The following is a 26,934-nucleotide window of genomic DNA, read 5'->3' on the forward strand; positions in this document are numbered from 1 at the left end:
GTTAGAAAGGGGAGTGGAGTAAGGTAAGTAGAAGGATTAAGTATTAGATTGGCTTTGAAGAAAAGAAATTAAGGTCAGAAAAGTAGCTAGGAGGGGAGAGTTGAGGTATAGTTAAGATCTACAGAATTTAGAGATTGTTATTTTGATGGAATGTTATAAATAAGAAGAAAAAGAAATGAGAGATAATAATGAGAACAAGAAGAAAAGCCATGGGGGAAGGGGGAAAATATAAAATATGACAGCATAGAGTTATGGGTCAAATGTTGTGAGCTGGCGCATCAGAGAGGAACATGATACTGTTCAACATATTGCAGTAAGCTTGAGACATTTATCTTTACTGTTCCTAATCATTAAACAAATTGAAATCTTGAATGTTCTTCCCTAGGGCTGTTTTGTAGGCTTTGACCTAGCGCATGCAGTTGGAAATGTTGAACTTCGCTTACATGACTGGGGTGTTGACTTTGCCTGCTGGTGTTCCTACAAGGTAGGAACTAATGTCTGACAGCCTTTTATTTCATATTGGTTTGAATCTAAAGAAAATGCTTGGTGTACAACATTCTATTTCTGTCAATGCTGTGTTTTCTTCTTTAGAAAATAGTGAGATCATACAATAGAGTAACACCAAAAATAACTTATTTTTATTATTCCTTCAACTGTAGAATATTTATTCATTAAATGTCTAGGCTACTATAAAAATAAGTATAGGGAAAGACTCGATATTTAGAGCTTAATTCAGACTTATTGATGGCGTTAGTTTTTGTGGATATGAAAACTAAGTTACAATATTTCTACATATATAAATTGGTAATTATTTGACATAGAGCATTTGAACAAATTATCTGTTAAAACTTAGTTTAGCTGCTGCATACTAGTGATACTGGGCATTCCATGGACACCTCTAGAGTGTCCTGGAGGAAGGACATGATGCAGGAAATCACAGATACATGAAGAGCAGCCAAAGCAGAGCTGTGTATTAGAAAAAGGTCAGTTTCTAAGGTAAGAAGTGTACAAGAGCAAAAAATATTGAAATGACTCTACTCTACAAGGACTACAGCTTTGGGGTCATTTTTTGTTTTGAGCATTCTGTGCATATTCTGTCTGTTAAATGTAGCTCTATATACAACTTCATATATTGCACACATGTGTTTAGAGCATTCTATGTCTTCCCCAAGGAGTGTGTTAGCATTTTGATGAGTCACCAATCACTTTTAGATTCCAGCCTCTTTCATCTTGTTTGCACCTGCACTGGTGTTAGTTAATTGTCCTACAAGTGAGAATCAGGCCAGCTAAGTTTTTAATATGTGCAAGGCTCTCCAGAACCTCACCCTGCCCTACTCTTCTACCTCAATAATGTAAATAAAATTTGGTGAAAATAATATAGCCACATATCTTCAACTTAGTAATATTTTTCATTTGTTTTTCTTTTATCAGTAGGACATAATAGTCTGTTTTTCTCCAGAAGCTCAAATAATCACATATTTTGAACTGGTCCAAAGTTATAGGTTTATTTAAACAAGTGAAATAAAAATAGTGTTTATATCTCCCTCATGTATTCAAGTAAACTTATAAAGTTTCACTTCTTGTCCAGTATTTAAATTCAGGAGCCGGAGGTCTGGCTGGTGCCTTCATCCATGAGAAACATGTTCATACGATCAAGCCTGCGTGAGTAGTGTCTCCAAGATTGTATACTGTTATGAATGAATTGATGTGTATTCCTAAGATGTTGAACATTACTAACATTGCTCATGAACAGGATCTAGATTAGATTATAATTATTTTACCACTCCATTAATAGTGCTGTGCCTTCTCAGAAGTAATTGCTTTCCAAAGACTTCAATTGCCTGAATAAGAAATTTAATCAAAAAAGAAACCTTCAATGCAAAACAAGTTCCTTGCAACCATAGAGAGCCAATGGTATAATGTAAAAGCCCTCTGAAAATTTATATTTTTAAATGTGCTGCTTAGACTTACCAATTGCTATAAACACAGCCTATATCCTGACCATAGCTTGAAAGTCACAGGATGTGTTTAGTTCCTCAATTCCAAGGTGCCAGATGAGCCACTGGAACTGGGACATTTACCACATCTCTATTGCTTTGCCCTATGAGTTGTCCAACTCATCTTTAGAGTAAGGGGAGTAGACTCAGAGCTCCTTGTCCTCTGGGAAGATGGAGGGAAGAAAGAGGAGAAAGAGTTGGAAGAGGAGTGGGTGGGATCATTGCCTAGCATAGCTAAATGAGCAGCTTCAGGCAGTACATGAAAACTGGCTGTCCAATTCCATGGCTCAGTATGTAAACCCATACTGAAGAGAGAAAAGCATGAAAAGTGAAAGAACCAGAAAGCAGAGAAATATCAAGGCCATGTTAGAATTGTTGGAGATGGTGACGGGTCTCAGGTACCTTGATCCTTTGCTGCACAAAACCTAAGAAAGGTGGCAGGAGGAGTGACAATGCTGCTACCCTGGGTCACATTGGCTTTGGACCTTAAGGAAGAACTAGCAACAAGCTACCCAAGAAAGCCACCAAGAAAACCACTCCTGTCCATAACCATTGACCAAGGAGCAAGAAGAGAGGCCTATGAGTTAGAACAAGAAGAGACAATTGAGCCTAGATGTCAATAAATTACCTGGAGAGAAACTGGGTTAAACCATACACATCATCTAAGCTAAGGAGCTGTTTTTATGTGACTCAAATCCAGAAGTAAATGGGATTGATTTTGAAAGAAATAAGCTATCCAGCCTTAGCTTCAGCACTATGTTTTTTCTTGCCTATGAAAGAAACTTGAGGACCCTAAACTACTAATCCTGTGCAAAGAGATGAGTGCATCAATTGGTTGAACAATAGCAAATGGTCAGCCCTCAAGGAGTCCTCCCTCACATATGTATATATGTATATGTGTTTGTACATATGTGTGTACATATATGATTGTAACAATAATTAATGAAAAGAGAAGCCATGGATTTGAAAGTGAGAAAGGAGGGAGGGGTATATAGGAAGGTTTACATGGAGGAAAGACAATGGGAAAATGATGTATTATACTATAATCTCAAAATATAAAATAAATAAAAATTTAAAACCTCCACATATAAGAAAGAAAGGATGGAAGAAGGGAGATAGGTTTGGAGGGAAGAGTGGAGGAAGGACACAAGAAAGGAAAGAAGGAAGCAGAGTAAAGGAGAAGGAGGGAGGGAAGAAGGGAGGGAGGGAGGGAAGGAGGGAGGGAGGGAGGGAACAAGGGAGGGAGGGAAGAAAAACCTGTGTGAATGATAAAAGAGGAGCTAGCTTTGTAGAAGTGGGAACTAGAGAAGCAGTTTCAAGATGTCAGTGAACAGCTCAACTTCATGAAAAATCCTCTCAAGAGAGTGAATGGGAAACAAAGTCATTGTCCAGCAAGTGGCAATGACTGAGCAGTTCCAGCTCCAGATTTAGCTCTTCACCATCACTGCCATCTTCTACACTAGTGATTTTGGCTCAGTTAGGCTAAGTGACAGATGAGGCAGGAAGGCTTTGCAAGGCTGGACCTCTTTTACCACGTTATACTTCCACTTCCCTTCTTGTGACACCTGTTCATTTCACACATGTCCATAGGAGATCTGGCTCAGTAGGGAAGAGGAATAATGGGACATTCACTGAAAAAGAGGCATGAAAGTTATTGAAGCTAGGTAAGACTAGGAGTGTGTAGCATCATGGTGCTACCCTCGACCTCCATGGGGGTGAGAAGAGGTAGCAGTTCTTTTTCTTATTGTCTGTTTTCCTACCCCTTTCCCTTCCTCTTTCCACTCTATTTGAAGCCTGGGGATTTGTCACATCTTCATTTGGATACCAGAACTGTCTTTCCTTTGTCTTTGGTTCTAGTTTGGGAATAAGGAAACTATCATTGAAAAAACTATACATTAGAAAATTTCTTATTCCTCATCAATATAAATGAAAGACACGCAGGCTGTGTCTAATAAAGGCCTAAGTGTATTGCTATTCAAATTGCATCTACCATTAAAGCTGTCAGTGCCACAAACTAGCTTGTAAGAAATATCTTCTATCTTGCAAGACTTAATTATAAATGAAACCCGAAAAAACTGAATATTGAATAATGGACTGGCTATGTAAAAATAATACTGGCTGCTTCATATATCTCTTCTTAATTTTGAATAACTGTAAACACAAATGCAATACACCAACACATTTTTGCTTGACGAGGAAAATCATTGTGTGTCTTTTATTTTTATCTGGTATGGAGATTAAAAAACATCATTCAGCATTTTATTTATGTTTGTTCTGGAATGAGTTCAATGGGGTTGTAGAGAATGCCACTACATGACGCAGTACCTTTGACTGGTTTTCTGTATCCCTTAGCCACTGGCTCAATGATTTAACCTTTAAAGAAATTACATCTGAATTACTAGACCTTGGATCACCTCCCATTTCTTCAATTCTCTGCATATTAATCCCAGAAATTTAAGATAATTTTCTGTATGTTACTTAATCATGTCTGAAATCTCTTCAAGATTTCAGGCTTCTAAAATTAAAAGGTGCTTTTTCTTTAGACAATTATTTAGCCAGGCATGTATTTTCAATGAATATATTGCTGTCAGTACATTAAAGAGTTCTCTGTATCCCAAATCTTCAGAGAAGAATATATAGTGCATATTAAGAGAATACTGCACATATTTTAAGTCACCATTTTAGTGTGTGTGTGTGTGTGTGTGTGTGTGTGTGTGTAGAAATGTGTATACTATGCGTGTGGTGGTGCTTGCATGCATATGTATAGCTAGGTTTAAAGAGCAGATGTTGATTTCAGGTCTCTTCTTCTGTTGCTTTCCACATTATATTTTGAGATAGGGTCTCTCAGTGTACCTGGAGATAACTGATCTGGCAAGGCTAGATAGAAAGCAAATTCCCACCGTGCTCTTATCTCTGCCTTTCATGTCTAGGATTACAGGTGTGCACTATCACTGCCAGCTTTTTACATAGGTGCTAGGGATCTGGACACAGATCTTCATGTTTACAGGTCAGGAAAATGGCTCATGGGACAAAGCACTTGTCCAAACATGAAGAACAACATCTGTATTCCCAGGATCCATAAAAATCCAGATGTGGCTGCACACACATTGTAATATCGCCCTGCCTGTGGTATAGTTACAGATGCAAGCAAGAGGATCTCCAGAAGTTCACAGGCCAAACAGAATGCCTGGCATATGCCACAGTGAAAAACAAAGAAAACTATGAAGACAGATATCCAAGGTTGTCCTCTGAACTCCCTTCATGTGCATCATGGCATATCCCCAAACACATGCATAGAAACATGCAGACACATCCAACACTCACACATACAGTATACACATACATATACACAACACACACATAACAAATGTTGTTATCATTTCATCTAGCCTAGTTGTTTTCTACATAGATAACATACAAGATTTTTTTTTAACTTGTGTGTTATGAGTAGCTATCTCAGCCATTTCTCATTCTTTATTATTTAAATGGAGTTAGAAGATCTGAAGTGTGATCTCAAGTTGAAGGGCAAACTGCTTACAGATGGTCAGAGGAGAAAGTCATTTATAGATGCTTCAGGCCATGCCAGGCCTTAAGCTCTGTTCTGGCAGCAGAAGTGTGATCCACTTGATTTCTTTCACAGCACATGAAGACCAGGAAGGGCTGGGGATGCTCATCTGTGCTTCGTTCTGTGTAATCCCTAAATCACAGTCTCTTGCTGGTCTGCAATGCCAACAATATTTCCACACGTTAAATGTACTTCCCCTAAAGGAAATAATGTCGGCCTCTATTACATACACAAGTTTACTGAGAAAAAAAATAATTTGATATATCCCAAGACACTAAATGTTGCCACTTAATTTTATTACATTTCACAATTTATATTACGCTGCATCAATATATTCAAACTTTTAGGAAGAATAACATTGGGTGACATTTCTAAAACTGCCAATAAGACATTCTCTCGTCCTTACTGGATGGGTGTGGAGCTGACTCCCAGTAAACATTTAGCATTTTTCCCAATTGAAAGTATGTTTTTCAAGCACAACTGGTAACCCAAAAGTTTATGGTTTCTGACCTTCTAGGACATCAAATCATTCTTGACTGTCACCAGTTTCAGGAGACATTTGAAGAATTGACTGAATTTCTATTCCCTCAGTTCTCTGTCCATATTCTCTTGTCATCCTTTCTCCTCTTCCAGTTCTCCCTCCCCTTCCTTTGTTCCTTTCTCTTTGAGATTTTCAAGGTAGATTCTGTAGCCCAGGCTGGTTTGGAAATCAGAACACTCTACCTCAGCCTCCTAAGCACCTCACTTATAACACGTGTGTCAACCATACTGAAAAGAGAGTTTCTTTTTTGAAGCTTATTTCATATTTGCATAAGCTATGGTTCAATGTTTTTGAAAGATTATATTTTGATGTACTGCTTTTTAGCTAGTCAGCCTGTCATATGGATGGGCTTAAATCAAGCTTAACCAGCCAAGCTACATTACAGAAGACTGGCTTTTGCTCTCCTGTTTGTTGTTCATTTCTTCCTCGTTCTTAAAGCTTCCTTCAATGTGATGTTAGAATGACTAACTCCAGTGTTTTCCCTTTCTAGGCTTGATTCCCTTCTCCAAACCCAGGGTCATGTGTTAATTTGTGTTAGGGGCTGAGAGCTCTGTAGGTGAGGGATGTTGCAGACTTGCACAAGAGCCTGGTGATCTGTTCTTGTTTGTGATGGGAAGCTTAGTGCTTTGCCGGAAGTTTCACAGTGTGTTCTGCAGTGTGTTTTCCTTCTTTGTACATCTGCAAATCAAAGAGCATCCCTGGGAAAATGTTAGAGGAAGATTGGAAATGTCAAAATACGACACTCAATTTAGACTGGTTCAGTAAACAGCAGCGATGCTCAGTAAAGCTCTTTTTAAATAAAAGGATGTTTTCTTGTGAATAACAATTATCATGCAGATATCACATATAAATTCAATATCAGAGTATCTATGCTAATTCTATTACTAATTAATAAGTATATTTTTATTGTTAGCTCTGAGGTTTCAGTTGTTTGTGTTTAATAAAACTTCTAATTGCTATACCTTCTCCATCTTCATAGAGCTGCAGAGAGAGTAGGCTTTTGTTGTTTTTGCTAAATTATTCATTATCATATGAACAACCTCAATTCACATGTAGGAATCTAAAGGCTAGCATAATCCAATTGGCAAAGTCAGCTTTGTTGCTTGAAAAGGCTGACATCTAGTGGTTAAAGATGTTATTTCAAATAAATAAATCACCGTCATTCACCTTTTAACAAATATTTTCATATATATATGTATGTAAATATGAAATTTCATATACATATATACTATGTATGCATATGAAATTTCAGATATATTATATATGCATATATGAAATTTCATATATAATATATATTATATAATATATATTATATATATATCCCTTTTTAATCACAGTGCTATGTACATTGCAGCAGTCTGATAATGAATGCCTTCAAAGAGATAAAGAACAGAGTGTGAGTAGGAGTAAAGGTAGGGTAATTTCAGGTATATGGTGAATTTCAGGTAAATTTTAGATGTTCATTATGGATGTGGGAGGAATAGCTGTGCAGAAATGAGTGGTCCATCTGGTGTGTAATGAATCCCAAGAAATGAAGTGCATTCTAGAAAGTCAGTATTTGCTATATAATTTTGGAATGTTATTGATGTAATGTCTCTATTAAAATGATTCATCATATCTATACCAAGAAATTTACTCATTTGTTGCTGTTGTTAGGAAGTGCTTGTTTGGAAGTTATCTATAGCTAATTACAAAAGTTATTTCTAAGTTTATTTTGTTCAATAAGGCAACTATTAGAGGGCAGAGGTAATCTACTCTGCAAAGATCAGAGCTCAAGCAATCTCACCTTCTCCTTGTTCATCAAAAGCTCCTCTCCCTGAAATTTTAACCTAGCCCGCACTTAAGAATTATGATATATTATGACTAGCTAGGATGTTCAATCTACAAAGTTAATAACTGCCCTAAAATATGAGACTATATTTTAATGTAAATCTTTGAGAATTTCTAATGTAAGCATTGTATTTACATCACGGTCACACTTCCTTTACCCCTCCAACTCTTCCCATGACTCCCCATTCTTTTCAAGCTCATGATCTCTTCTTCCACCATGGTTGATATATATATATATATATATATACATACATGTTTATGTAAACATAACTTTCTGAATCCATTTAGTGTTGCCCATATGCATGTATTTAGGGATGAACACTAAGGATTGGATAACTTATCAGAGGGTTTAATTCCAAGAGAAGACTGATTCTTCCTCTCTCATCAGCTGTTAATTCTCTATTGTTCGGTATCATGTAGGACCTAGTCAGATCTCCCTCCATCATCCACATGGACATGTCATTGGAGTTGTCATTGTGCACATCTTGTTCCAATGGTGATCTATCAAATTGGGGTTTTGCTCCTCACTCTAAATTATTCTTTCCATTTTGACCAGTCGTGGTTTCCTATAACAATCTATGTCTACTACAAAGAGAAGCTTCTTTCATGAGAGATGAAGACTTACTCTTTTCTAAAGCTATAAGGAGGATAAGTATCTAGAATGCCATTAGGAATTATATTGGTTTAGGGCAGTGCCAGTTGCATATTATTCTCTAAGATTCATGACCTGATTAGGTGCCAGTAGTTGGCTAGGTTTACAGCATCCATTATGATTTTACTCCCACTGGAAAATTTATATGTATAAATGCTGGTTACTCCCAAAATATAAGTGGCAGTATGGTGCCTATTAGGGTATCTTTCTATTTCAGGTCATTGTTGTAGCACATAGGCTTTACAAGTGGCTGGGACTTTTGGTCGCTTGTCTTGGTAGTGTACAGAGCAAATTTAGCTACAATGACAGCTAATTCTCACGTAGGGGTTTCTAGGTCCATTTCAGCTTCAGTCCTTTAAGTATTGTGTCTGAAGTGGTTTCTTGAGCAATAAGTCTTAACTTCATGTTCTAGTAGGCAACTTAGGACAGAAGCTATAGCCTGAACTGCTTGGAAAGTCTTTTGAATTCCCCGGATCAAAATCTTGGTCTAATTGCTTCTAAATAGGAAATATTCTCACTCCAAGTGGTATGCTTAATTCAATATATGTGTATAAATATTATATATATCTTTCTAAATAAATATAAAATAATATGAAAGTAGTACTTTAAACAGCAAAGGCTTAGCAATCAAAATATGTGACAAACAGCACTCAAATGACCTTGACTTTGTGTTAGCTTTATAAATGTCAACTATTATATTTCATGTGGTCCAAGATCATGTTTGTCTCTTTGATTTAAGAACTTCAATATGTGAGCTTTTTTTTTTTCTATAGCATTCCTTAGGCTGTAATTCAATGTTCAGCACCAACTTACTTTAATAAAAATGGATATTCTGCTTTGAGAAATACAGTGGATTGAATGTGCAGAAAGATTATTTCTGTTCACAGTTTTAACGTTACTCATTGAGATGATGGTACTCAATGGTTTTGTAACTACTTACAGTCATTTGATTGAAATTTTAAAATCGACTTGACATTTACAAAATCCTATTAAGGCTTTTGTCCTAATTATTGTTACAAGTACTATGCAAGTTAAAAAGATTCTGGCTAACTTTAGTGAGTGCTTAAAACAAATTTCAGATGTCAAACACAAGCTATTGTTGTTTTGCCCCTTATTGTGCACATAAAATAGTTCTCAGGGAAATCCAATGCAGAATAAACATGTGCATCAAAATGTCCCACCAAAAGACATTAAAGATTTTAAGCTTATACCATGTTTCATCCAAGTAAACAATTGAAATTTGTGGAGATAAGCTTATGCAAATTTGTTCTGTGTGTTTGATATTTTCCATTTGCACATTCATCCAGAAGCATGTCTTAAGGTGTATCTAAAATGTAAGCTTTTTTTTTTTTTTAGTTTCTTAGTGATCTCATCTCTCTCTCCTGCATAATGACTCCTCCTGTAACTAATCTTAGAACAGGGATTATATGTATTGCAGAGGAAGGTGCTTGTCTAGGAGTAGCTTAACTATGGTAAGAGTTTTAATCACTCATTTGTGTAAGAAAAGAATTTCATTGCTAGTCCTTATTTTCATCAAATTTCAAATTGTGAGAGTTCCACATTATCTAACCATTATCCAGTGTCTGACATAATACAGATTAACATAGATTTTTCATACCAGAAAAAGTGTTTATGGGTAACCCATCCAATTATAAAATTAATTCCTACTTGAAAATCTTTCATCAACTAAATTGGCATCCAATTCTCACTTTGTGTAGTCTCATATTATATATAAGAGATGATATAGCAGATGTATAATGAACATTCATTATAAAGTAAGATATTTCCAGAAAATTCACAGTGGAAGTGTAGTTGAAAAACTGTTGGCTCATAATTATGGGCAAAGCTATAGTTAGAATTGTTAGCATAGGTAGTTGAAGAAATCTGACAAGAATTTTAAATCAAATAGCTGAAATATTAAAGATTTTAGAGAAAAACATGTTAAAGAATGTCCAAGATTTTGTGGAAAAAAATTATATCTTATATCAATAGGATTATATTTTGCCACTATAACATTGCTTCAAAATACAAATCTAAAATAAACGATGGATTTATTGTTTCTTCTTTTTGAAAACTGTATTATATGGCTGGAGATATAGCTGCAGTGAAAGAGCACTGGCTACTGTTTCAGAGGATCAGGATTTGAATCCTAGCACATACATAGGCTTCACATTTTTCTGTAACACAGTCTCGCACCATATTCTGGCATGATGTCCCCAGGCATACGTGTGGCACACAGACATACATGCAGGAAAACCACCTATAAATATAAAAATAAATAGCAAAATAATTATTTTAATTGTTATTTTAATTATAAATTTATCCGATTATAAATTTAAATCTTTTATTATTTCAATCTCATATCATTTTGACTTATTTATTTTGGCTTTATGTGTATAAGCACTTGTCTTTGCAGAGTAGAGTGCCTACCTAGTACCTGCGGAGACCAGAAGAGTGTCAGATCACCTGAAACTGGAGCTATAGATGGTTGTAAGCTCCCATATGGGCTAGGAACTGAACATCAGTCCTCTGCAAGAGCAACCAGTGCTCTTAACTGTTGAGCCATGTTTCTATTCTTTTGACTTAATTTTTTTATTGGATACTTTATTTATTAACATTTCAGATGTCATCCCCTTTCCCCATTTCCCCTACCCAGAAACCCTACCATTATCCCATACCCTATCCTCCTTTTTTCTTTTTTACCATTTAAATTACATACAAGTATTAAGGTCAGTTCTAGATTGAGGAACTAGCAATAAAATAGATACAAATAGTCAAGGAACAAGCAAGACAATAAACACAAATAATCAACGAACAAGCAAGGCAATAAGGAGTGATCACCATTTCTAAGTGCTTATCAGGATGACCAAAAAGCTGAGCCTACTTCCCTGACCTAGCCCAAAGTCATTTTCCTGCCTGAAATTACTTCTTTGTTCTAGCCTAATGACAGATTCCAGCCTGCAGCCCATTTCCTTGTCCTTAGTTGACCTAATATTTTAAGGTAATGCTTTAATAAGCTAGTTTCTCCATTATGAATAAAATTTATTTCACTCCATTTCTCTGTTTTCAAATGATAAGGAATTCTGATATATCCTTACATAGCTATGTGTATTGTGAGTGTATAGCTATGTATAAATTTATACTTCCAAATCAATAATTAAATATGGCAAGGCTCACTGTATATCTTACCCTACTGAATATCCGTCTAAGTTCTCCATGCTTTGTCATGTGAGTTGAATAATAGTGAGTGGGCCAAAATGATACATAAATATAACTTGTTAATATTTTTGTGCAAAAAGCTTTTTTCTCTCTTATTAAAAATAGATTTTCCTATAAAATATATCCTGAATTGAGTTTCCCCTCACTCTACTCTCAATTCCCTCTCAACACTCCAATCTGGATCTAACTGAAAGACCCCCAGAGAGGGGAGACCCTCACTCAAATCTCGGGAATAAGCAACTCACCAAAACCATGAGAGACACCGGACTTGTTGCAACAACAAGAGGTTTATTCAGATTCAGCGCTGGGCCAAGACTCGTGTCCCATACAAGGGCAGAGGAGTGTCGACCCCCAGGCTCGGGAGGAAGGGGTATTTAAAGGAGAAAACCGCAAACCAGGGGGGTGAAAGGGAAAGCCAAAAAAAGGGAACCGTAGAAAATCACAACCCATATCACAACAATAGTTAGAAAGTTTCAACCTAATATTCAGCTAGTCACAAACCAGGGTGGGGAGTGAGTAACATCCTGTATACAGAAAGTTTCAACCTATTATTCAACTAGTCACAGACCAGGGTGGAGAGTGAGTAATATCTTGTATACAGAAAGTTTCAACCTATTATCCAACTAGTCACAGACTAGGATGGGGAGTGAGTAACATCCTATATACATTCTTTTCGGGAATGTGACCTTAAACTAGTCATTACCTCATGGTCAGTCACTTCCTGGGGTGACTTGGCCAACCTGTATCTTTAACTCTGCTTTTCTTTGTGGTGAGCCAGGTCCCAGAATGTCCTAGCTGATCTGCCCCTTAACCAATTTTTTCCTTTGTGGCTGGCTAATTCCTGGAAGTTGTGCCTGTGAACTTGCTGACCTGCTAATTCAGACAGGGGGGGGTCTCAAAACTATTTTATGAATTTCCAAATCCTTTCATAATCACTTTCTATGTCTACTTAAAAAACTAACAATTTTTAAGGAACACTAATAAAATAAATCAAATTATAATAAAATAAAATAAAAGCAAGTACATTAGAATAGTGCAAAACAAACACACAGAAGGAAAGGAACTGAGTTTCATCCATTTACCTGTGAGTTTCATAATTTTGTTTATTTTCCCAGCTCCATGATATTCCATTGTGTACATGTACCACATTTTCTTTATATAGTTTTCTATTGAGGGGCATCTGTGTTGTTTCCAATTTTTGCCTTTAATAAATAAAGTAGCAATTAACATGGCTGAACAAGTGTCTTGTGGTAGAATATAGCCTCCTTTGGGTAATATGCCCAAGAATGGTATTGCTGGGCTTTGAGGTAGATAGATTTTCATCTTCCTGAAAAAATGGCACAATGACTTCAAAAGTTGCTGCATATTCCCACCAGCAATGAATGTGTGTTTTCTTTTTATTTCCTTTTTAAAAATTTTATTTGTTTATTCACTTTATATCCCAACATTAGCCCTCTCTCATCCCAGTACACTCCCATGCAGAATCTCCTCCCAATTCCTCTCTCCCCTTCTCCTTTGAGAAGGGGGAGTCCTTCTCTGGATATCACCCCTCCCATCCTTCATCACTACCTTCCCATTATCCCCCTAGTACCCCTTTCTGCATACTGGCACATAAACTCACTGCAGGACTGAGCAAATCCTCTCCCACTGAGGCCAGACAAGGTAGTCCATTAGTAGAACAGGAGCCTCAAGCAGACAGGCAATGGATTCAAGGACAGCCCCTGCTCATGTTGGGAAACCTACATGAAGACCAAGCTGCACATCTGCTACATATGTGCAGGAGGCCTAGGTCCAGCCTGTGCTCATTCTGGCAGTTCAGTCTCTGGGAGTCCTCAAGGTTAGTTGACTCTGTTGGTCTTCCTGTGGAGTCTCTGACCTTTTAGAGTCCCTCAATCCTTCCCCCAACTCTTCTTTAAATTCCCCAAGTTTCATCTAATGTTTGGCTGTTGAGTCTTTGCATCTCTTTCCATTGGTTGCTGGGTGGAGCCTCTCAGAGAATAGTTACGTTAGGTTTCTATCTGCAAGCATAACAGAGTATCATTAATAGTGTCAGGGATTGGATCTTGCCCATGGGACAAGTCATTGATTGGCTATTCCTTCAGTCTCTCTAATGTTGTCTCTGCATATCTTGTAGGCAGGGCATTTTTGTGGATTGGTTGCTGTCCCTATCTCTCCACTGAGAGGCCTGTCTGGCTACAGGAACTGGCCACTTCAGGATCCTTGTCCTGCACTGCTAAGAGTCTCAGCTAGAGTGGCCCCCATAAATACTTCGGGGCTAGCCCCCATCCCAGGTCTATGGCACATCCTAGGGATTGCCTCCCTACCCCACCAGATTTCTGTTCTCTCTCTTCTACTCTTCCTACACTTAATCCACCCCACTCCCCACTCCCCACTCCCCTCCCCATCACCCCTCCCACCCAGTTCCTTCCATCCAGCCACCTAGGATAGAATGAGTGTTTTCTTTTTCCACATACTTGCAAGCATAAGCTGTCACTTGTGTTATTGACCTTAGCCATTCTGACTGGTGTAAGATGAGATCTCAAAGTATTTTTGATTTTCATTTCTCTGAAGATAAAGGATGTTAAATTTTTCTTGAAGTGTTTCTCAGACATTTGAGCTTCCTGTATTGAGAATTCTCTATTTAGGTCTGTATCCCATTTTAGTTGGATTGTTTGGGTGTTCTTATTTATTTTTGATATCTAGTTCTTCTAAAGTTCTTTATATATTTTTGATATTAGCCCACTATTGTATGTGTAGTTGGTGAAAATCTTTTCTCAGTTTTCAGGCTGCCCATTTATCTAAAAACAGAAGTTTTTTCAGATTGATGAGGCCTCATTCATTAATTGTTGATCTTGGTGACTGTTCTAAAATTAGTCTCTTCAGAAAGTCATCTCCTGTGACAGTGAGTTCAAAGACACTCTCCTACTTTCTCTTCTACATTCAGTGTATCTGGTTTCATGTTGAGATCTAGAGTCATTTGTAGTTGAGTTTTGTACAGCGTGCTAAGTATATATCTATTTGGGTTCTTTTGCATGCTGCCATCCAGCATGACAAGTGCCAGTTACTGAAGATGCTCTTTTTTTTCCAGTGTGTATTTCTAGTTTCTTTATTAAAACAAGTCAAGTGTGTGCACGTCTGAGTTTTCAATTCAATTCCATTGATTGATGTGTCTGTTTTGTTCCAATCCAATGCTGTTTTTATTGTTATAACTCTGTAGTACAACTTGAAGTCATGGTGGTGAGACTTCCTGCAGTTCTTTTATTATTTAGGATTGTTTTTTATCTAAGCTGGGTTTTTTGTGTTTTCATATGAAGCTGAAAACTGTCCTTTCAAGATCTATGAAGAATTGTGTTGGATTTTTAATGGGAATTGTTTTGATCTGGAGATTGCTACAAAAAAAATCTTTTAAAATATAAAATATCCTTCCTCTATGGTCTAGGCTGGTCCTAGACTTGTGGTTCTTCTACCTCAATTTCCCAAGTGCTGGCATTCTAGGTGTGTTCTATTTTGAAGAGTCCTTAATCAAATAAAATTTCTTTCTGATGGAAATTTAAAAAAAAATGTTACAATTCATTTGGGAAGGTGCCACTTAAACAACCATATAATTGATTTAAATGACAGACAACAGTAAGTTATAATCTGTGTCCCAAAACAACTTGTAATTAAAACCTGATTTTGTCATAGAAGTGAATATGCACGTGACAAACTCAGGAGTTTTTGGTGTAAGCTCAGGCCAGGAGACGAAGAACTTATAGCAGCAATTTCTCTGTCAAATGGAATGTAATATTAACTACAAGATTACCTTTATTCTTTTACTTTGAAACCTGAAATTTTTGTCTATAAGAGAGATTCACTCCACAAATTCCATTCATAAGGAGGTATAAAAAGGAGAAAGAATTGCTTAAATGACATTTCTTAAGGTTATTTCAAGGAACCCCTTTCTTTTTATTATTTTCCCTGGTTCTTTCATGGAAATGTTATTGGCTTAACATTTTAAACCTGCCTCAATATCATCAGATTGTCTTTTATCCCCATTCTATAATATTTCATAAATTATAAGGAACAGTACAATCAGGATTATTTTAGGCTCTCAGTCCTGAAGGTACACTGAACAAGTTAGTTACATCTGTATTCAGACTTAGGCCTCAAGTTGTAAGTGTATGAGGTGGGAAAACAGACAAGTCTCAGAAAATTCATTTATACAATCACAATATACAACTTACTCTGTTTTCATTTATAAATTATTAAGATTTAAGGTCAACCATTACAAAATTAGTATTCTTATCAATTGGCAAGGTGTGTGTGTCACATGTAAATATATATGTCTCTGTGTGTTTATTTGTGTCTGTGTGATTGACAAGGGCAGAACTCACCCAAAATATCAGATACCAGTCAGTATCTGGTATCTTCCTCTACCATTTTTCACTTTATTTTTTATTCTTTTCCTTCCTCCAACCCCTCCAAGTTGCTTCCCACCTCACTAAGTCCCCATGTGCGCCTCTCTCTCTCTCACTCTCCCTCTCTCTCTCTCTCTCAAAAATAATGCATAAATAAAAACATAAAACCAATAAGACCAAAAAATAAAAACCCACAACAAAAACGAAGTGCACAAAAAATGATATAGATTGTATTTTTTGTCAACTATTTCTGGCCGTGTAGCTTGCATAGATAATATACCCAGTGATACTCCAATGAAGAAAACTGATTTTCCCTTTCACCATATGAATCAAATCCAAATAGATTCTTAGTTAAGTGCAGAAGTTTGTATTTATTTCCTCTTCTCAGCTGGTGATCAGATTTTGTCTGATTTGAACCTGTGCAGATTTGTGCATGCTGTCACCATCTCTGTGAGTTCATATTTACATGAATTCTATTTTGTCTGGTATACGCTGTTTCCTTGCTATTGTCTACCATGTCTGAATCTTATAGGTTATTAAGCTTCTCTTTCACATAGATCCTTGATCTTTCACAGACGGATTTGATAATGGCATCCCAACTAGGGCTGAGTTTTCTAAATCTCTCACTCTCTGAACATTGTCCATTTGTGCATATGTGTATCAGTTTTCATCCATTGCAAGAATCTTCATTGATGATGGTTGAATGATACTCTGATCTACTGGTACAGCAATGTCATCAGGAATCATTTTATTGATTTGTTCCTTTACCAGAATAATAGTGGCAGGTTTACCACTAGGGACCATGACCTAGCTTGTCTCAGTTTCTTAACCACAATAGCAATGTCAGGCATCAATTTTAACTTATGGATCGGGCCTTATAGACAATCAAAAGTAATTGTTTACTCCCATAGCATTTGTATCATTATCATAGCAGTATGCCTTTTAGACAGGTCACTGTTGTAGGTCATAGGACTTGTAGTTTAGTGAGATTATTACTTTATCTTCTGGGAGCAAACAGAGAGCACTCCAAAACTATGAATACTGGACAGTAGAAATGACATTTATAAATTGAGCATAAGTTTGCGTTCTTTATGTTCAGTGACATAAGTGGTGTCTTCAGTGATAGGGCATTACTATCAGGTTGTGTAAAGACTATTATTCAACCTAGAGATCACTGATTTGGCAAGACTAATTGGCCAGTGAGAACCCTGAGATCTACCTGTCTCTTTCCATTTAGACTAGGGTTCCAGGCTCATAGCCATATTATTTTTTTAAAGGTTTGTATAACTGTCCATGTTCTGGGACTTGTCAGCTTGATTATCATTGTTATTATTATTACTGTGATCTAGTATAATTACAGAATTCTTCTTTCCCTTTCATCTCTCAAAACTCTCCCATATATTCCTTCCCAATTTCCTTCAAATAGCCTCTTTATTCAAAGATTGTTTTGCATATATTCTTAACTATAGCCTGTTCTGTCCATAAATGTTATTTGTATATATATTTTTAGTGCTGAATGTTTGGCACTGGACAGCCAATTAGTGTGCAAATGTGAGAAAGATCATTTCTCCTACGAGCCGTTTATTCAGCTACCTAGAGTTGTTTTTATACGGTTGAGTCCTGTGGGCTTTCCCCCATCCACTTCTTCATGTCCATTGGTATTGTCCTTGTCAACTCATGGTTGGACAACCATCTTGATGAGATTTTGTAACTGTAGCTGTTGACGTTACTAGCAGTCACAATCTCTCTGTAAACTCACTGATCTTCTGGCTCTCATAACCTTCCCATTCCATTTCTCACAATGTTCTCTCTAAGCTTTAGGTCAGTGTTTACAGATGTGTCTATTGGGATTGAGGTCCTTAATGTTTCATTTTGATTGGTTGTGGTTTTCTGTCGTGATCTCCATCTGTTGCAAAAAGAGGGTTTCTTGTTGAGGGGTGAGAACTATACTGACATGTGGCTAAGATGACAAATAGATTGTTGTTAGAGACTGTGTGGGTTTAGTGAGTTAGTGGTTGTAGATTCTCCTGTAACAGCCATAATTTTACTAGAACTGGGTATTGAGCTAGGTTTCTAGTAACAGCCATTGTTTTCCACTGACTGACACATCAGATTTTTATATGTGTGTTGACATCCTGAACTTAGCTTATTTTTCTTGTGCAGCAAGTAGTTTACTGACTTAACCTTCTCCCCCGCCCCATCAGTTTTTATTGTGTGAAATCCTCAAATAACTTTCCCATATGGTAAATTGAAGGTGTTACCATAAAAATAACTTATTTGTACTGAGGTGTGATCACAATTAAAAATAAATTTGGTTAATCATCTTGTTTTCTTTCTACTCAGGAAATAAATAATACCGGCTGTTAAAGGAACCCAAGTAGTAATTATCCATATTTAAAGATCCTTAAGGCCCTTCTTGCTTACATATCAGTGTTCACTGGTAATGATGCCATAATCATTAATTTGGGAATGATGAGATCCTTTGAAACTTCAAGTTTTATTTTCTCCTCTAAAACTACAGTCTAGGGTCTCAGAAAGCACATAGGTCACTGAACCTTTCAGACTTAAAAAGTAAAACTTGTCAAAGATCTTCAGCATTCTGTGTTAATTATTTCAAGTTCTGTACAGAAAGTGACCTTTGAAATCTGCAGGATTTTTTTTCTTAAAACTTTAGACAGCATTATCTAGAAATTGCATGCATTCTCCAGCTCAGTAGGATTGCCAAAAGAGCTGGGGTAGAAGTCTGCTGTGAGGATACACACACCTGGTGTGTAGGCAGCTTGGAAAATTGCCTTATCACTCACAGGCCCAGGACATCCTGGCATGCTCAAGAGCCTCTGAATGTATTTCCGGGAACAAATGGCTGACCTACAGGGTCTAGTTTCTCTTTGCCTGTTTATTTTGTCAGAAGAAGGAATTTTCTTGAGTGGAAACTATACATTTACCTGCCATTCTTATGACTATATAGAGATGATTTGGTTTGCATATCATTTTATGTTTCAATCAGCTTTGGTTGGTGTCTCAAAAGATTTAACGCAGCAATTTGGGCAGAAAATAGCAAGTGACACGTTTTTCTTTCTTTTTTTTTTTTTAAGTAAGGGTTTGTGGTCCTAGTAAGATTTCATCATAGTCCATTCAATGTGATTGAAAAATTGATTGGAAATTGAGACTTCCTAATTTTGAGTTATCTGAGTAAGATGTATTACACTTTTAAATTCTCCTTCCTAATCCAGAGTGGCCAAAAAATTAACTTATGGCTCTTTCTTTCTTTATTCCTACCATAATAGACAAACCCGAGTTTAGCATATGGAGGCATTTATACTCTCAAAATTATTCTGAAGGGGTGTGATTTGCAAAATGCTGACAAATTAAATATGCATTTCCATATGCTTCTAAAAAAGATCAAATATATCTGTGAAAGCTATCTACATAAATCCTTCATGAGTTTGGTTTAACACTGATGCCCAAAATTTGAGTACTTTCAAAAGTCCCAGGCTGAGATGTCTTTTTTTCTGTTCTTGTACTCAGCACATCAATAATATTACAAAGGATTACAAAGCAATATTTCAAGATAATGAGATACTTCAAAAAAGTACATTCAGAAAAAGAAATTCAAAGCCTTTTTACAAATAATGTTTTATTCCAATATATTGACTCAGCTCTTAAGAAGAACAACTAATAATCTAAAACTTCAGAAAACAATAATTTTCATTAAAATTTAAGCAATTTAGGAGATATATTTGTATGAATGTGTTTATCATACTGCTAGCTGACTGACCACATTTGAATAAGTATCTTACATACTGAGACTTGAAGAGGTAATTGAACACGTTACAGACCCAAGCAAATCATCTTGATTTATACATGGAGGGGCAAAGGAGAGGAAGGAAATGAGTTGAGCTCTGCACAAACTCATCAAAGTGCTTTGCAGAGAAGTGTTAAATAGCTCACATAGAGCTAAACACAGCAATCATGACAAGGTAAATAATTTCAGACAGAAGAACCTAATGAAGATCTCAATTCCTTGTCATATCAAGTCTGATACCAAGGCTCCTTAGGAATAGGTTGCTAGTAGTATCAGAGGCAGAACCAAAATTTGTAGCCTCAAACATACTATGTGGCATCTTCACAGAAGAATCTTCTTTGCGTACAGACTCTCAAGGCAGAGTCTTTTTCTGTCACACAACCACGCTTTCACTTTTTTGCCAATATACTGATTAGCTAGTGACTGGATTTAGACATTCCTTGCTCTTTCTCTGGTTGTTTAATTTGTATTTCATTACTTTTTCTTGTGTACTTTACTGTTTCAACCATTGCTCATCCTTATCCTCTAAGTGAACTGACCTCTTCCTGTGCCTGAACTTCTGTTAATGCTGAGGTGCATTGTCTACTTGAAATGTAACAAAATAATGGCTGTTTATTCTATGTTTCTACTGACTCTACCTGTTGCTTTAGCAAAGCAAGGTCCTGCTTTGATACTATGGCCAAAGAATATGAGCACATGATGTATGTACCAGCAGAGCAGGCCCAAATGTTAACCAAGAAATGTCATATGCCAGAACACAGAGTTCTAGTATATTCTAACTGAGGTTATTTGTATTTGTTCATTCAAACTGGATTGTGTAACTGTTAATATTTAATAAATGGGGCTGTATGGGCTGACCATCTAAGCTGTGATGGCTCTGCCTAGCTCAAGCCACCATGCTCCGTGCCCTGAAGCCAAGCACTCCACAGCTGAAAGCTGCCAGATGCCACGGGTGTGCCCCAGCTAGAAACAGCCAACCAGAAACACCGGCCCTGGCACCCATGAGATGTCAGCATGGGAGATAGCTCTGCCAATCTTCTACACTGTCTCCATATGGTTGGGCTGAGCCCAGACCATCCCACCAGCCATGTGGTACCCAATAGAAATGAGACTCTAATGTTTAAAGATTATCCAATAGCTTTATATATTTGGAAATACTCAAATAACAAGAAGCCCATACAATCAGAGATGTTACCCAATACCTAACGTAGCTATTAGAACTACCTTAGACTGCTGGAGACTCGCATACATTCATCCTAGTTCCTCCTCTGTCTTCTTGTTCCTCCTCTCACATTAGCTCCTCCCAAAATACCGAGTTTAATATAGTGGGAAATATACCGCTACAGGATTGGATGACCTAAAAGGGCAGGGGAGCCTACAGGAAACACTATGGCTGATGACTCATGACTAACTCTTAGAACAATCAAAAATAATGATCTATCTACATTTTTGTGTGTGTGAATAAAAGTTATGTTCACTGAACATCCGACAAGAATTTTAACTTATAATTTTAAATAAATGTTGTACACTGTATACCAAGTAAAATGTAAATCATATGGAATATACCAACAAATAAGCAATCTTGCTTATTTCCATCATTATTTCTGCTGGAGAACAGACTATGCATATAATATAGAGAAATTTCAGGCAGTTTAAAAATTAACAAATCTTACAGTGTATGTTCAAAATATATAAGATGTTTATGAACACACATTTCATAGGAACTTTAGTATGTATAGTTTTGAAAAGGCCTTCATAAAAATCCAACCTGAGGAATGAAGACTTAAAAGAGTACAAGTGTTCAAGTAGAGAAAAAACTTTATCCAAGACTATGAGATGGCTGCAGAACTTGAGTATTATAGGAAAGCAAGGATGGTCTATGAAGACCATCATAGACCATCCTTAGGCTGTGAATAAGTGGAGCCCAGTAGACATGTAAAGGTCACTCGATTTCTCAGTTCTTTGTCCTAAATGTTTGGATCAATTGCCAATTTTGGAAGAAAATATTATGTGCTAAAATGATCATCAAATAGGATTCTTGGGGATAAGATGAATTAAGTTAAGGGGTGGACTTTAGAAGTCCTTGGAAGCTGTCCCAGTGACCAGCCTGCAGATGGTCATAAAACAAAGACCAGGATAGCAGAGGGGGGTCATGAAGAGTATCACGATTTTGGACCTATGTTCCTAGGTAGATAGAAGCTTTCATGAATGATTTAAAAAGAATATGTTTTCCTTTAAAAAAAAAGGACAAATAACATGTGTTTCTGGTGGGCAAAGTATCTATAAAACTTTGGGACCAGGGTTTGGGAGGCTGCAATAGCCAGGTCTTTGCTTCTGCAGTAGTCTCCAGAACAGTAGTCCTGTATCAGGGCATAGATTGAAGCAGTGGAGCTTGCAACAAAACTGAAGAATATTCCCATCATTAACCTGATATGCCTGGTCAGAGACACAAATATCAAGTTCCTGAAAGATATCTGTTTTCTTTGCCATCAAAGTGTATGAGGGTGTTGGCTTACTCTTGGCTGTATCTTTTAAGGAAGAGGATTTGAAGATCATGCTAATTCAGAATCAGACTTAGCTAGCCAATGGACTTACTGCCAATGGTAACTACAATAGTCATTCAAGGGGACTCTCTTGTCATTTTTGAAATAGCCAACACATTTTGCCAACTATTGTCACCTACTGTCCTGCAGAACACTGAAACCTCTCTTCCTATCTAACTGCATTGGGTAGCTTTTCTGCCTCTTTCTGCCTCTAGTGAACTCTAGTCTACTCTTCATAACTCTGTGAGTCAACTTCTCCAGCACATATGAGTGAAGAAATGTATTACTTCCTACACCATGATATTCTGTGTAGCATCCTCCAGTGTTACAACCAATGACAGCATTTTTTAAGTGGCTGAGGCCATTCCACTGTGCATGTATGATGAAGCTTCTTGGTACATTCATCTTCAAATGGGCATCTCAGTTACATGTATCTTGATTGTTGTGAATAATGCAATTAATGCCTGCAATTAATGCATTAGTCTCTTTGTATATAAAAAATTAGGTCAGGTGGCCAATCATTTTCTACAAATATAAGAACACATAATTTTTTCAATGAATATATTTCTGATTATTTTTCAAACAAAATAACCTTTGTGAAACTTCTGACTCCATGAAACTTGATTTATATTTGTGCTATGTATGTATGTATGTATGTATGTATGCATGTATGTATGTATGTATGTGTGCATGTATGTATGTATATTAATGTATTTGGACTTCAGCTACAAAAAAATCCAGACTGTCAGGCATTTTAATATATCTCCCATTGCTTTTGCAAATTCTATTTCTTTTTAGGTATAAACAATTATGATATATCACATCACAATTTTGTCTTGTTGTTTTTGTTTTGTTTTTCCAATACTATACCACTTTTTTTCAAGTGAGTATATTTTAAAAGTTATAAAAGCAGTAAGACAATTGTCTTCAGCTTTAAGTTGTGAGGGGGAAAACATGTAAGGAAAAGTTATGGAAACCATAAAACATAAATTCTGAATTTATGGTCATAAGATGTAAAGTTAAAAGGCATTATTAATGTAATTTTTCACAATGTTTGTTCTTTATAAAGTTTGGGATCTGACTTTGTATTTTGGACTTTGTTCCAAGATCAACAGTTATTATAATAAGCTACAAATGCAAGTGATTGCTTTGTTTGGTTTCATGGAAGTTTGAGGTGAAGAAAGATAAGAGGTGTAAAGGTTCTTAATTTAGTAAGTAAGATATTTATATTATTTTGTCCAATTTTTGGTCTGAGGATTCTAGCATTGACCTCTCCTTAAAGAGATCAATGATGGGGCTGAAATGATCGCACAGTGGTTTAGGGTGTTTTACGTACTATTAGGAGGGCCACAGTTTGGATTCCAGAATCTGGTATCAAGCCAAGCATCCAGCAAAGACATGATAAAAGTAACTCTGCCATCTGCCGTCCTGTGTGTATACAAACAGTAAGTCCAGTTTGATTTCACTTTGTCATTCCTACCTCCACATTTGAACACTTGTAGGATTTTTCTACTGAACATGATTGTGCCTCAGAAACACTATTAACAGCTATAGCCACACTTACTTTTTTTCAAGGTATGATGTTCAAAGGATTTACTGACTTCCTTCAAACATCTTTAATTTCCTCCAAGTTCTTTAACCCTGGCCTTGGAAGGAAGACAGTCCCTGTTTAGTTTTTAATTTTTCATGGAAAAAAATGTTGAATGACCACTCAAAATACTGTGAGATTGTATTTTGTTATTCTTCAAGTCAATTTTAAGGAGTCATTGGTCAGTATGTGTTGTGTTGGTAGTTAATTGCTAATATAATGGGAATTTTACTTCTTTGGCTTTATGTCTGTTGATATTGAGAGTATAGGCCAAGACTTCTCTAGACTGCATTTCTTTTTCCTAATTCTAATTGGTGGACTTTGGAAGGCCCTGTGTGATATATTTGCAATATGAATATCTCTTAACTAATTATATTTTGTTGTTTCTTTAATCTCTAAAACCCTTTAAATAATCCTGTGCCCATTTGTAAAAGCTTTAAGCCAGAACATGAGTCAAGCTGCTCACTCAAATTTACTAATTCAAATGTCAATATTTGCCCTTTTTAAAAAAATATTATTATTTTGTTTGTTTTCTGAAAGAGTGTCATGTCTGGCCTCAAATTTGCTATGCTTTGTAGCTGAGGGTGGTCTTGAACTCATGATCATCCTACTTCAACCTCTCAGTGTTGGATTTATAGACATGTCCTGCCACATAGCTGGGTCTCTCCATTTTGATGTAAAATAGCTGACTAAAGAGGATATGAAAGAACAAAGAACTCAGCAATGATGCTGGTGTGTTCTCAACTACCACTCAGATCCAGCCAACCAGCCTCAATTGCCCAGCAAAGCAAAGATTTCACTTCTGTGATGCTGGTCTCTTGTTAATTAGGGCTGATTCTTCAATTCCAGATGAACAGAACCACAAACCCTTCTCTTAAAATATCACATAAACAGTCATGGAAGTGTCTTTACTTCCCCCTGAAACTTCACAAGCTAGACCTCTTTCTTCTGCTTACTTCTCAGAAGTTCTTAGAACTCATCAAGTTTTTACACTGAATTGTTTTTCTACCCCTAAGTTCCAAAGTCCATTCACAAGCCTCTTGTGCTGGAATGTTTCATGTCAACTTGATACAAGCTCAAGTCATCTGAGAGGAGGGAACCTCAAGTAAGAAAGTGCCTCTGTAAGATCAGTTTGTGGACTGATCTGTTAGGTACTTTTTGATTAGTGATTGATGGGAGAGGATCCAGCCCATTTTGCCTAGTGCCATCCATGGGCTGTTGGTCCTGGATTCTATAAGAAAGCAGCCTCGACAAGCCATAGGGAGCAAGCAAGTAACCAGCACCCCCTCCATGTCCTCTACATCAGCTACTGCCTCCAGGTTCCTTACTTATTTGAGTTCCTGCCCCAACTCTCTTTGATGATGAATTTAATATGGAAATGTAAGTGAAATTAATCTTTTTTTGTTCCCAACTTGCTTTTTGTTCATGATGTTTAGTCACAGTAATAAAAATCCTAGCTAAGATCCTTCCACAAAACACAGGTCTGTCCCATCTCATGAACCAATACTTTCTATATTTAGGGTTTTTCTTGCTGTGATAAAACATTATGACCAAATGCAACATGGGAAGAAAAAGTTTCATTTTCCTTTGCATGTCCTAATCACTGTCCACCAGGAGAGGAAATCAGGGCAACAACCTGGGGGCAGGAACTGGAGCAGAAAACGAGGAGGAGCATTACTTACTAGCCTACTCACAGGCCAATCTGTAGGGACAATTTCTCCACTGGGGTTGCATCTTCCCACATGACTCTAGCTTGTGTCAAGTTGACTTTAAACTAACTAGAACACATACTTTTCCCCTTAAAATCCCCTTTTCCTCCTCTCATGGGCCCCATTCTAATCTCCTTAGCCCTTCTACACACACACACACACACACACACACCCAAAAATTAGAAGGGATGGTGTACCTGTGAGAGCAAACATTCAGCATGTGTCTTTCAGAACATGAATTACCTCACCTATTGCATTATTGTCAGTTCTATCCATTGTCTTGAATATTTCACAATTTTATTTTCTTATGTTTAATAATATTCCATTGTTTGCGGATATCATATTTTCATTTCCTGTTCATCTTTAAAAGGACAAATGAAGCAATTTGATATTTTTCCTATTATAAGTAAACCAGTAACCAGATGTGTCTCCAACTATCTCAAGTGGTATTTCTATACTATATAATAGTTATATTTATAGTTGTATGAGAACCTACCAGGATGGTTTTAGAGTGGCTGTACTAGTTTAACCCCCACCAATGATAAGTGTTTTTCTTCCATACATTGCCATTTGTTTTTTTGGTGGACCTCTTTGAAGTGAGTGATATGGAATTTCAAAGCAGTTTTAATTTGCATTTCCTAGATAATCAAGAATACTAATTGGTCATTTGGATTTTTTCTTTCAAGATTTTTCTGTTTATATCACTGGTCCAATTATTTATTAGCAAATTTCTGTAGATGTTCATTACATTTTGCAGGTTAAAAAACATATTCTAGGTAGTAACTTTTTCTCTGAAGCACAGGTGACAGATTTCTCTTACTCTGTAGGCTATCCACTTGGTGGATAGTTTACTTTAATATACAAAAATATTTTGAATTTGATGTGATTTTCTTCTAAATTATTGAAGATACTTGCAGTGTCATTGGCATTCATTCAGAAAGTTCTTGCCTATAACTGAATCCTGGAACATTTTTTCTGCCTTTTCCCTGAAATTTCAGTGTTTGGGGATTTAAATTAGTCTTTCATCCATTTTGGATTGAGTTGTGTGTAGTGTGAGATTCATAAATCTAACTTCCTTCTTCTGCAAG

The 26,934-nt window shown here is 36.6% G+C and overlaps 1 protein-coding gene across 1 annotated transcript in view; it reads left to right on the forward strand.

Annotated features, from left to right (window-relative positions):
- Kynu (kynureninase) overlaps nucleotides 1-26,934 on the forward strand; it is a 127,718-nt gene that overhangs the window by 75,868 nt on the left and 24,916 nt on the right. Inside the window, exons 9-10 of the mRNA XM_028752198.1 lie at nucleotides 386-484; nucleotides 1,589-1,662. Coding sequence (XP_028608031.1) covers nucleotides 386-484; nucleotides 1,589-1,662 — 173 coding nt within the window. The remainder of the gene's footprint in view (nucleotides 1-385; nucleotides 485-1,588; nucleotides 1,663-26,934) is intronic.

The sequence above is a fragment of the Grammomys surdaster genome, unplaced genomic scaffold (assembly GCF_004785775.1).
Source record: "Grammomys surdaster isolate TR1022 unplaced genomic scaffold, NIH_TR_1.0 125888, whole genome shotgun sequence".
Classification (NCBI taxonomy): domain Eukaryota; kingdom Metazoa; phylum Chordata; class Mammalia; order Rodentia; family Muridae; genus Grammomys; species Grammomys surdaster.